This window comes from Porites lutea, chromosome 2, assembly GCF_958299795.1.
Source record: "Porites lutea chromosome 2, jaPorLute2.1, whole genome shotgun sequence".
NCBI lineage: Eukaryota > Metazoa > Cnidaria > Anthozoa > Scleractinia > Poritidae > Porites > Porites lutea.
In genome coordinates, this window is record NC_133202.1 from 5,062,711 (window position 1) to 5,076,204 (window position 13,494).

Consider the following 13,494-nt stretch of genomic DNA (forward strand, 5'->3'; position numbering starts at 1 on the left):
TGTGGTATAAAGGCAGAATTTTTCGGGGTAGGGGGGAAAATGGGGTCTTCTCAAATTTTAAGGTGCAGTCAATCTAATCAATCTAAATAAATTAGACAAGCCTGTGAAAACCTTGTGACACAAGGGCGCAAATGATATCACAGAGAGGTTTTTAAAATCATCAAAATTCCGACCTGAAATTGATGGCCTTTGTTAATTCAAATCTTACCTGTAATAAAAGTTGTTACTGCTGCCTTTCATATCAAAAACGTGGCCAGGAATCATGTAAATTCCAGTTTTCTCCAGCGCCTGCCAAAACTCGTCTGGTGGCATTTCCTTGGCCTAAATAACAATGACAAAACAAACAACTCAGTAAACTAAAAAAAATCTACACATTACTTTTGTCTACCCAAAATCCTTTCACTTCGCTCACCAAACAGACCACATACATACTTTCCTTGTGAGGGAAATATCTGTATTTCAAAGAATCCCTCGATGAAGCCTTGACTGGGAGCTGGTACTGGATCAATACGACATATGGAATTTAGCAATGCAATATGGAAAGTTGAGAAAGTGAAATTTTAATTTTCGCGGGACATTATCAGCAGCCTGAATAAGATGGGAGCCTATAGCGTCCTTTTCACTTTTTCTAACCGAAGAACGCCTTTTATGAAAACTGACCTGGCGGGAAAAGGGTTGGCATTCTTCTAATATAAGGTGCATCCACGAGAATCTTGGCTTCTGGATCGCACGTTGTGGATTCCGGATTTTATGCTGTAGATCCCGGACGGCGGGTACTGGATTCAGTATTCCTTGTCCGTGAAACATGGATTCCAGATTCCAATCGTTAGCGAGATTCCGGGCTTCTTATATAGAGCAGGCCCCAGCTGTTCAAAAGCTGGATAACGCTATCCACCGGATAAATCCCTGTCCAGTGGATAGTGCAATTGGTTTCGCTCATACCTATCCACTGGATAGTGGATTTATCAGGTGGATAGAGCTATCCATCTTATGAACAACCGGGTATGAATTCCGTATTTTAAAACCCCAGAACTGTTTCCGGATCAGTCTACAAGAAAAAAATTCCGGGTTCCGGAATTCGGATTACCGTACACCTAGGATATCCATTACTGACAGTATTCTGCAGTGTGGCACTAGAAATCAGGGCCGGAAACAGGACATGATACCTTGGCTGCCTCGATAGCTTTCTTTGGAAGTGTTATCCTCGGAAACGCATACATTGCACCTGCCACCTCGTTACACTTAACATTTTCCATTGAGTTAAGAACCTCCGTTGTCATCTTTGCTTTCTTCCTGTAAGAATCCTTGATGCATGTTACTTCCTGTACAAGGAGTTAAGCAAAAAAAAAAAACGAAATGTATTAGGCATAGATATATAAAAAGATTGGAGATTCCCGGCCTTTTATAATTTCCCTAGTGCGTCGCACTTGACGATCATTTTCTATGCATTTAAGAAAATTGCCAAATATTTCGGGAATAAATCGGAATTATATATTTTTTTCGTTTCGTAGGCAATGTCTCAAATGTTCGGGATGACAATACAATACAATTCAATAAAATGCAAAGCAAAGCAATGCAAAGCAATGCAATGCAATACAATACAATGTTATAACCTTTATTTAACGCGGTCAAATGTGCTTCAGTAGCTAAATAGCTACTTTACAGACATGAAGGTAGAAGGCTTAAATTGTTACAATTCAGATAAAACCTGAAACATGTTATAACCGTAGCGGCTTATAAGACATCCTTAAAAATTAGAGCACAAAACAGGAAAGGTCTAATTATTCTGATGGGATTCATGCACACAGTGTAACAAAAAAACTAAAAGAAATTAATACATTTTGGCGCGCAAGTTGAACTCATTCACTCGCCGCCAGTCCCTACGCAGGCCAAAGGATTTGTAGTAAATGGTGTTCTTTCTTTGTACTATCTTGCACTTCTGTTTTACTTGGCATAATTTTATCAAAAAAATTCAGGAAAAATTCAGTAACTATCGACGTGAAATAAGTTATAAATTGAAACTGTAAGGACACCTAGAGAAACTACGGCTCGTGTCCTACTTTGCTTGAATGATGCACGGACGCCGAGAAATAATCGTTGTAGGTGTCCATCAAATAGGGTCGATTGGTTGTGGGCTGATTAAAACAAGGAAGTTCAAGTTAACAAAAAGCATAATTCAGCAGCAAATTTTTAGTTATTTAGTGGGGGTAGATATATTTAGGGGTGAAAAATGATGGCCAAGACAATTATTTATGGTACTGAAGCTTTGATAGTGAAATATTATTTCCCAAAACAGATGTGCAGATAATTTATAAGAACGTATAAATCGAAGAAAGAGTATTTTTCGCTGGAGTTACCTCCAACGCAGATGTCTTTTACAAGCCGAACTGATATTTTCCAAACAAAAACTATAGATATACGTTTTTGCTTGATCAGTGGCGACATCCAGCATAGCATTTTGCGAAAGGTGAGTTATTTATTTATAGATAGATAGATGGATAGATAGATAGATAGATAGATAGATAGTTTGTTTAGAATTAATTGAATTACGCAATCATTTACAATGCAAAAACTTTACAATACTTGAAAATTACCGATGAATCCTAGATAACAAGTCAAAAACTGATTTTTAAGATAATATTAAAAATTCTATATAATACATTCATATTAAAATATGTTAAAATATAAAGCATGAATATAAGTGGGATAAAACTACAGCCCGGACTGTTTCGAAATCGCATATATAAAAGTATTACTTGTTCTGTTCGTACAAAGCTTTGGCTGTACATTACGGAATCGCGCCTGTAGATACGCGTCGCTAGTAAATGCAAATTTTTCTGTCAATCAAATGTGTCCTATTATTTGTAGGTGGAAATTGGTAAAAAATCGTTATTGTTTTGGAGACAATAGAGAACAAAAGATAACAGAAAGATCAAGTTATGCGGTCTTAAAGCGTGTTGCGTGACTTAAATCAGTTGGAGCATTTCTCCTAGCTTTCCCGCATTCAAACGTTGGAATGAAAAGTCTGAAGCTTAGCTTTTAAAATCTTGGAAGCCAAAATAAAAGGGGTGCCCCAAAAGGCAAGCATTTGGAAATTCAAAATCGATATTTTTGTCTCCAGCGAAATCCGGTGGATGAACAGTAATTTGCATATAAGCGTAAGTGAAGCGAAATAGATACAAATTGCCGTGGTTGTAAACACAACGTTTCCTTGAAGTTTTTTTCCTTTTGAAAGCGTAAATTCGCATGAAAGAGCTTAGCTTGCACAAAATAATATAAAATGAACCGAATCGAATCGAAAAGTGGTAAAAAAAGTCAGGATATTTCAATTAAATGGAAAGTAAGTGATTGGGTAGGTGATTTGCATACTGATAAAAATAACGTCTAGCGTAGTTCAAAACCGTTCGGCTTCCTGAATTGTTTTCCTGGAATTCTATACATTCTGCTGGCCTAAATCGTTAAAATATGTTATGAAGTCAAAATATTTATCAAGTTGAGCGTTTGCATTTCCTTGTAAAACGGAGAGTAGCGCGAAAGCTTCGATCTATAGATTTTCTTAAGTTAAATTACCTTTGTATCGTGGAAACAATACCCTAACACTTGAGTCTTGAATCAAAGAACGCGACATGCGTCGGCTCCCTTTGTGAGCGCGCAAATAGTCATGGGACCCGCGATTTTGCGGGCGACACGGATCTACAGGCGCCGTTCCGTAATGTATTAAAATGGCGCTGTCGTCTTAGGTTATAGCGTGAGTTGTCATAGTCTGGTGGAAGGAGCGCCTTCAATTTATGGTTTGGATCACTGACAATGTTATCAAAAAGCCTGCCACATAATACGTAATAATGCTCCAAAATGGGTGTTAACCCCACCTCTTTTGCCGAGTTGAACTTTCCTGAGGTTATTATTTGATATTGCTCTTTTCTCGAGCCGTACCAGCTCTTTCTTTAAGTTCTGGGGGAGACCGTTGAAAAAGACAGGTGCTGCATAATCAATAACAGATCTCACGCACGATACGTAGAACAGTGCTAGATCTTGTTTCGGAACTCCCGCTCTCTTTAACTGAGTTAGGAAATAGAGTCTCTTGCTAGCCTTTTTGGTTATTTCAGTTACATGGTCGTTCCATGTTAGATCGTTCGCTATTGTAAGGCCCAGTAGCTTTGTACTAGTAACTAACTCTACCTCCTTTCCTTCTATGATGATGGGATCAAAGACTCTTTGCTCTTTAGCAAAGGAGATCCTGAGTTCTTTCCACTTATCAGCGTTTAGTTGGACTCTGTTCTCGTGAGACCACTCAATTACTCTGTTAGCTATTGCTTGCACATGACTTTCTCCGCCCTTTACTACTACCTCAGACACCGTGGTGTCTAAAAATAAACAAAACGAAACGGCTGAACAAATTAAAACTAGCCTGTACACAGACGTTGTTTTCTTTTTCTTTTCGTTCTTTTCGAGAACATCGGCGGGCGAGAACGAACGCGGAGCGCGAGAAAGAAATATAAAGAATTTTCTCCTTCCCCACCCCTAAACCCTTCCGCTGGCGGTCAGCAAATCTCCCGCGGTTTTTGTTCTTAATCACGCGCGCTCGATGGACTTTGAAGAGAAAATAGATGGTCTGTGAACAGGCTATAACAAAACGAAACATATTAAAGGTTTTTACTGCGGTATCATGCAGTCAGTGAGCATAAATTTGATGTTAAACATACCAGTTATAGAGCGATAGATATACTAATCTTAAAGAAGCGAATATGAGTCCTACTTAGACCGCGGTTTAGGACATTTAGTGGACCTTCAGATCTTCTCAAGTGTAGTAGGGACACCCAACGACTGTCTTCTGTTAGAAGATTAAGCACAATCATTTTTTTCTGGAAATTTCTATAGATAGCTCGAGAAACTGGGTTAAACGTTCTAGATGAAATTCATTTAAGTTATTCGAAGTTTCAGTCTAAATTAACTGTTCTACAATTTTCTGACCTCGGAAGGTTTAGTCATCACTTCGTAAAAAAGGCCGGACTTCTAAAATTTTTGCCTTTGGAAACAGGAACGGAAAGGGTTATCGCATATGGTGGTTAGTTTCCAGTAAAAAATTAAAATTTAAAGCATAAAAGATTTTGGGACGCCCTAGGATGACGCGAACAGATTAAAAGTTTACAGAGCTTTCTAGAACGCATTTGCAAAGCTTTGAAAACAATCAAAAAAGATATCCTAAAATGGTTTTTGAAGAATATTGGAGAAAGCCGGTGATGGGTTTAACAGATATCTGATCTTTAAGAACCGAATAAACCTAAGTTCTATACCTAGACCAGGTTTTAGCTATAGGACAATCGGAAGTGGCCACGAGATCTTTCACATGTTTCTGATGTAGGTTGTTTCAAGTAGCGCGTGTTTCTCTCCTCCTCACTATACAGCTATTTCAAGAAAGGTTGTCGGAAAATATGCACACGACAATCCCGAAAGGTAATATGGGACATGATCAATACACTGTTCCTGAGACTGTAGCTGTCGAACCTACTTTTTTTGCTTTACTTTAAAACTCGCAAACATACCTCCATGGCCTCTCGTGCTGTTCTTTCAAATTTCTTTGAAGAATAGTGAACTCAAAACCACCCACAATACCTTTCGGGATTGGCACGTGCACTTTTTCCAACAACCTTTCTCGAAATAGCTGTATATGCCTACATTGATATATTCTAGTGGAATGAAAAATATTTAAATACAAGGATTGTGCCGAGCCAAGCAACGTGGGCCGTCTTCATATTTTCATGAAAAATTTCAGCTCCGTTAACCGAGTGGAATTGTTCACGTTTGTACGAAAGTAGACTCTGAAAAATGACTACGATTTTTTTGCTATTAAGCTATGAAAGTTCTTTTGACGTAACTTCATTTAAGATGTCATAAAAAAGTGGGCCTACGGGGTAACAATTGCTGGTGTCTAGGTTTTATCTGTTATCAACCGCCACTTTAATTCATAATCAGACAACGATATGGAGAATGGTTATATAGTTATTATGTATGGCAATCATTCGTTTGTTTGAGTCAATTGGTTATCTAGTTTGTTTCTTACTCCTACATTGTTCTAAAATTTCTGTGTGGAGCGGTGAAATAATTATTGTATGTGTCGATCAAATAGTATAGGGCCGATTTGTTTTTTAAGCTTATTGACGAACAAAGTTCTAATTAAAAAAATATGGGCGTAGATATATTAAGCGGAAGATGATGAGCAAAGGAAATTATTCAAGGTTAGCTTTAGTGCAATATTTCCATATTTAAAACAGTCATGTGCAGATAATTTAAGACCGGACGATTATTCTTCGCCGGAGTCACACTGTCCAACGCAGATGCCTTTTACAAGCCTAACTGATGATTAATTTTTCAAATATAGATGCATATTTTTCCCATCGCTTTATCAGAGGAGATATCCAGCAAAGCATTTTGTGAAAGGTTAGTTATTTAAAAGAAGAAAAACAAAAGAATTTTTAACTTTGGTATCATACAACTGAGTATTTCTTTATTTACACTGCACGAAAAAACGGATTTAAACAGGTTTGCAACAGAAGTAAATATGGTGCAAATTTAGCCCTCTAAATTTGACCAAAATTATCACCAGAAGTAATTATGATGCAAACACAGATGTTTATTCTGTTGAAATTGCGTGCAAATACGACGTAAACCTGAAATCTACTTTACATTTGCTTCGTATTTGATACCTCCGCAAATCAACAAATCCGGTCTACATTTACTCCAGATTTGCTCTCTGTGGAAAAATAATGTTTGCTTTCTGAAAAAATCTAAGCAAACATGTTGCAAATCTATATGTATGCATCACTGTTTTCCAACGTTTACCCAAACTACATCCAAAAACTTTCGCGTGCGTTTTACTCATGTAACATGTGCAAATATTTACTTTTGGACAAAATTTGCATTACTTCCAAATAACCAAATTTGCGAGTGTTTTCGGTATACTGATAGTATTCTTTCTGATGAGGGATGAACGTTCGAAACGCCATCTTTTTGAGGTGACAATGTCAACCTAGTTGACTAAACAATTTTCCAATTTCCACTCCGCAACCGACACAGCATCAGTTCACTTTCAAAGGAAAACTAACCACTTAACAAATTTTGACCATGAACTGAGGCATTTCGAAGGCAATAAAAAAGGAAAGAAGGGTAATCTAAAGTGTGTACAATGAACACCAGTCATGGGGTGGATAAAGATCCCCCCTGAAAGCATAAACTTTATTTCCAAAAGAATTTGGAATTAACACTATTTAACATCAGTTCAATTATACCATGTCATAGAAAATACAGTCAATCAGAGTACAGATCGACTAGTTGACGGTTTTTTAAAGAATCGGTTTGAGGAATGTCACCGCCAAATTTTTCCACTAGCGTTTATTAGTCTTGTCTTGTATTTTCTTTAAAAAACGCTGCATTACAATGAAAAAGAGTGACATTGGGTAAGCCATTCAAACAATTTTTCTATCCAAAACGTAGAAAGCATGTCAGCAAGATAGCGAACTTTTACTAAATTTCAACGAATTGCTAAAAAATAAAGATAAATTCATGTTTATGGTAGCATAAACTGATGTTAGTAAACCTGAGAATTATGCCCTATGAAACCACACTTATTGACGTACTAGCAACAGTCATGTCTCTGTTCTTTTGTCACACAAAATTCAACATTTGAATAAGTGTTTGTACTAACACGGGGAGAAATAAGGTGTTTCCGCAATTCGGAAAAGCTGCGGAAACCTGATAGTTCAAAATTCCGTTGCGTTTCCGCGCGACGGTTACGACGGGAAACGTGTAAGATGAAAATGGAGGCATTGTTTCGTGTTTCCGCAGCGCTTCCGTTGACTTAAACGTGTCAGCTCGTTTCCATTGCGTTTCCGCAAGCGGTTTTGTCACTGAAATTTGCTGGTTTTCATGATCAATCCCAGGTTTCTCATATAATAAAATTTGTTTTAACTGTACTGATTACGCTTCAGGCAAGATGAGGAATCATTGCATTGACCTAAAATATCCGAAAGAACAGAGATAATCGCCTGCGCTAAACTACACGTCTTAAATACTGGAAAAGTGATAGATAATTCTCTCTGTCTTCCTTTTTTCAGAGATTCAAAGATGTGTTATTAAAATTACTAGCGCTCCAAACATTGACGCGTAATTTGAAACAATTTAGAAACAGCAAAATAAATTTATAACGCTTGCACGCATTTTGCCTCGCTCTGGGGGCACGAGTCTTACGAGCATGCGTGCCTCGTTTTCACGTTGAATTTTGAATCGCGCGCCCTTTTCAACATTCTTCGCTGTCGGTTCGCCTTCCATTTTGGTGGTTTGTTCATGCAGGGCCGTTTTTTGTCAAGATGAGTGAGGAGAGTGTGATAGATTGCGGAGATAGACTGCAGGGAGGAATAATACTTCGAAAAACTATTTAAACGAAACGCCAAATCCCATGGAAGCGGTGATGAAGGAGTTCAGTGTTCACTCTTGGCGACTCAAATGCAAACTGAGTGTTTCGACCATCATTGAGAAGAAAGAACGCCTATTTTAAACTGTGGATCCTTGTTGTTTCGTAAGTACATTCTGAATCTTGTTTAAATATATAGAGGCATATTTAAGTCTATGTAATAGCTTTGGGAGCATTTCATCGATGTCGTTCATAAAAATCGTTTCACATGTGAGCTTCATGCGACAGCGAGTTGCTTCCTACAGATCTGACCTTTGTATGTTGCCCGTAGTTTCTTTGATAACATATGCCTGTAAAGCACGTCTTTGTCTGATTTCCTTTACAATAAAGACATAGTTGCTGCTTCACCGAAAAAAGTTTTTCTGTATTCTAATGCACATTTTAATGGCGAAGATGGCAGCCGTAAAATTTGAATCTCGAATGAGGAAACGGAATCACGGAACGGAGTACGGAATCCACTAGCAATGACAGAAAAATATTATATAAAAATTCCTTGACACTGAAATGTACAAAACATTTCCACTCCAATTTCTGAGACTGTAGATGTTTATCACAAGGATAAACCTGTACAAAAATAATATTTAATGTTCATATTAATTTTTTGCATACACCGTGCATTTCCCTACATATGCAATTTGCAGGGACCAGTGGGAATTGTATACAATTGAAATAAATGTAGTGCTTGTTACGAGACTTGTATTGTTAAAAGGAACCTTTTCTCTTTGTGTACATGCACAATAACAAGTTTAATATGATGGTGCAGAAAGGTTCTAAAAGTCACAAGATTGTAGAGGGATATCATTTCCTTACACTTCAATTTGTCGTTAAGCTTTGAACACAAGGATAACAGCTTTATTTGCTGACAAAGCAACCTTCATTGACACAAGTAAGACGCCCATCTTTGAGTGGGAAGTCGCAATTCTATTTATCCATCTTTGAGTGGACAAAGTAGTGCTTGTGTCAATGATATTTCAAATGTTGCAAAAGTCACCAGGAGATAAACAAGAAGATTTTTCACGAATATAATTTCCTTACACTTCAATTTGTCGTTAAGCTTCGAACACAAGGATAACAGCTTTATTCGATGACAAAGCAACCTTCATTGACACAAGTAAGACGCCCATCTTTGAGTGGGAAGTCGCAATTCTATTTATCCATCTTTGAGTGGACAAAGTAGTGCTTGTGTCAATGATATTTCAAATGTTGCAAAAGTCACCAGGAGATAAACAAGAAGATTTTTCAGGAATATAATTTCCTTACTCTTCAATTTGTCGATAAGCCTCGAACACAAGGATAACAGCTTTTTTCGATGACAAAGCAACCTTCATTGACACAAGTAAGACGCCCATCTTTGAGTGGGAAGTCGCAATTCTATTTATCCATCTTTGAGTGGACAAAGTAGTGCTTGCGTCAATGATATTTCAAATGTTGCAACAGTCACCAGGAGATATACAAGAAGATTTTTCAGAGATATAATTTCCTTACACTTCAATTTGTCGTTAAGCTTCGAACACAAGGATAACAGCTTTATTCGATGACAAAGCAACCTTCATTGACACGAGTAAGACGCCCATCTTTGAGTGGGAAGTCGCAATTCTATTTATCCATCTTTGAGTGGACAAAGTAGTGCTTGTGTCAATGATATTTCAAATGTTGCAAAAGTCGCCAGGAGATAGACAAGAAGATTTTTCAGGAATATAATTTCCTTACTCTTCAATTTGTCGATAAGCTTCGAACACAAGGATAACAGCTTTATTCGATGACAAAGCAACCTTCATTGACACAAGTAAGACGCCCATCTTTGAGTGGGAAGTCGCAATTCTATTTACCCATCTTTGAGTGGACAAAGTAGTGCTTGTGTCAATGATATTTCAAATGTTGCAACAGTCACCAGGAGATATACAAGAAGATTTTTCAGGAATATAATTTCCTTACACTTCAATTTGTTGTTAAGCTTCGAACACAAGGATAAAAGCTTTATTCTATGACAAAGCAACCTTCATTGACACAAGTAAGACGCCCATCTTTGAGTGGAAAGTCGCAATTCTATTTACCCATCTTTGAGTGGACAAAGTAGTGCTTGTGTCAATGATATTTCAAATGTTGCAACAGTCACCAGGAGATATACAAGAAGATTTTTCAGGAATATAATTTCCTTACACTTCAATTTGTTGTTAAGCTTCGAACACAAGGATAAAAGCTTTATTCGATGACAAAGCAACCTTCATTGACTCAAGTAAGGTGCCCATCTTTAAGTGGGAAGTTGGAATTATTCTATTTATCCTTCTTTGAGTGGACAAAATGGTGCTTGTGTTATGATACTTTCAATTTTTACAAATACCACAAGGAGACCAACTTGACGATTGCACAGTTTTTTTATATTGTTACACTTTAATTTTGTTTTGTGCCTCAAGCACTTGGATAACGGCTTTATTCGATGATAAAAGCAACCGTCATTTTTTAAATATTTTTCGTTGTAATGCACTACCAGAAAACTGCCTCATTTTAAGCTCTCTAGTTTTTTTAGAACCAGGCTGTTGCAATACATGTAATACATGTATTATTATTTTGATATAAATATTTGACATTTTTTTTGGTCTTTATTTCTTTGAGGTATACTGATGTCGAGAACAAAAACATTGAGGGTATTTTGGTTAATGAAGTGAGGGGAAATTTTGGGTAAAAGAAATGGCCTAAAACAGAGAAAAAAGGTAAGCTGTACACTTTTCTAAGTTTCTTGAATTTGGTACAGTGAAACCCCGCCTTACGGCCACCTCGGTAATACAGTCACCTTGTTATTACAGCCACTTTTTTTTGGCCGCCTGGCAAAAACCACCATACATTTTCTTGTAAACAAACCCTCATTAATACCGTCACCCCATTAATACGGCAAAACTTTTTTGGCCCATTGATGACCATGATAACGGGGTTCCACTGTAGTTTCTTGGTGTTGCCGACAAGTGCAATCCCCTAATGACATAAACACAAAAGATGGAAAAGCCACTAAATAATACCCACACCAAAAACAGGAGCAAACCAACAATACTTTTAGCAACACCAAGAAGCACTCTTAATTCCTTTTCTACAAACCTGCACATTTAACATGCTTTCCTTTTGCTAGGGGCCATTTTCAGTACTGGAGTCAGAGAAGTACCCGCGCAGACGTGGTAAGGTAGTAAAATGGAAAACTTGAAGAACACAGAGTTCAGACAAGATTCCAATTTGAGAGCTAAAAAGGTAGGTAAAATACATGTACATTATTTTGTTAATGCTTGCAGTGCAAATATTTTTACTGTGTAGTTTAAGTCATCCACTTAGTGATTTATTTAGCCTGTCCTGCAACAGAGCTGTGCTTGGCAGTGCCTGGTGGCCCCTGTTCCATTACTGTTGCTCTTGGGCGACAAGGAAGTCTTAGTTTGTTCAAACACATTCATCCTGGGTACCTGGATCTTTCAGGTTAAGGGCACAAAGCTCTTTCATTTTTTAAGAACACAACACGTTTTGCATGTTTGTCTTATGCATACATAATCAATGATTGTTATAGAATGCACTAGGGCCACATCCTACCCCCTTTGACATTTTTAATGTTAACAGTGCCCTTCCCATTTATATGCAAGGTTTGATTGTAGTGTAAATTGCTCAGAGTAGAGAGCAAGAACCAAATCTAAAGATTCAAAATAGTTAGGGTGACTATTTTGCCAGACTAAACTGTTGCTGGAGAACAAAGTAAATGTTAATTAAATGTTTATCATAGTAGTCATGCCACTGTGACTAAATAAGTTTTTTTTGGTGTTCAGAAATTGATGAATCGCACAGACGTGTTGGACAAGGCACAACTTTCTCCAGATGATAAAGCCAAAATAAAGGCTTTATTAGACCTACACAATGCTATCCAATTTATGTCTTTGGAGGAGAGTGAAGACAATGAAGAAAGGGCCAATGATCCACCACCCAGGAACATCAGGCCACTATGCTCAGAGAGGTCAAAGCTAAGAAACATCAATGCTGTTCTTGACCCCTTTTGTGAGGCTTGCATGTCAAAGAGGCAAAGAAAGAACAGCCGGGAAAATAACCAGAGAGGTTGATAAATACTTGTCAGACAGACCAGTACCAAATAACTGCCCTTCATGGGCAGGATACCAATAGTACCAAAGTAACAAATATTGCTACAGTGATCGCTACTATGGCAACTGGGAGTAAAAAGTCCAAAAATGACGGCGTGCGCGTGATGTCCAGTAAAATAATGACCTTTAGCTGAAGCACAAAATGTGATGGCATAGTCGCTTCTACATGAGTGTAAAATTCTACTTTTCCCCGGTTTAAAACCTATCCTTTTTCTTTTCTCTTAATCAAGAACGTATTTGACACTTCTAGTTCATTGGGCAGTAATTCAGTCTTCCCTGCATTTTACTAACAACGAAACTAAATGAGCGAAAAGCCCTGTAGTGACTTTTGGGTGCCACTTGCATAAAGTTGAAATTTGACGGGCAACAGTAACATACTCTCTTCAGGACTGCAACCACGACCACCATAGTAGAGGTCACTGTAGCAATTTGCTTAAAGTCCCTAATGTATTATTGTGCCTTTAGTCAGGATGATCCTGTGATGATCAACTCTAACTAAATTGCACAATCTTATTGGAAAGGTGATAAGATTTTTATTCTGAAAGTCAATCTTTACTCGACTGTGTTCATTAAAATTGCTGAAATTACAGGACAGTCAATGGATTATCCTAAAACTATAAAACAGGGAGTGTAAGATAGATGCATTGTGAAAGTGAGTCGCTTGTTAAAAGTGTGCAGTTTGTCATTACTATTCAAACTCAGATGTAGGCAAATTCTCGTAGACTACTTTGTATGCCACAGCCAGGTCCAAGTTGTAGCCATGCACTTGGCGACAATAAGTGAGATACATGTGTAGAGATGTTGGCTTATACATTTGTATATAAAGCCTATGGCTAGTTTTGTTTGCATCACTATCGTCGTTGTAGCATCAGTCTGATACTCCCCAATAATGGCCTCTCATCA

General features: G+C 37.6%; 1 protein-coding gene and 1 pseudogene across 1 annotated transcript in view; both read right to left on the bottom strand.

Annotated features, from left to right (window-relative positions):
- LOC140925328 (alanine aminotransferase 2-like) overlaps window positions 1–1,280 on the bottom strand; it is a 1,750-nt gene extending 470 nt beyond the window's left edge. Inside the window, exons 1-3 of the mRNA XM_073375333.1 lie at window positions 1,167–1,280; window positions 413–499; window positions 209–321 (exon numbers count right to left, since the gene is read on the bottom strand). Of these exons, the coding sequence (XP_073231434.1) occupies window positions 209–321; window positions 413–499; window positions 1,167–1,280 (314 nt within the window). The remainder of the gene's footprint in view (window positions 1–208; window positions 322–412; window positions 500–1,166) is intronic.
- A 1,432-nt stretch (window positions 1,281–2,712) lies between these two features.
- On the bottom strand, window positions 2,713–4,856 carry LOC140925342 (uncharacterized; annotated as a pseudogene).
- Window positions 4,857–13,494: the final 8,638 nt, after the last annotated feature.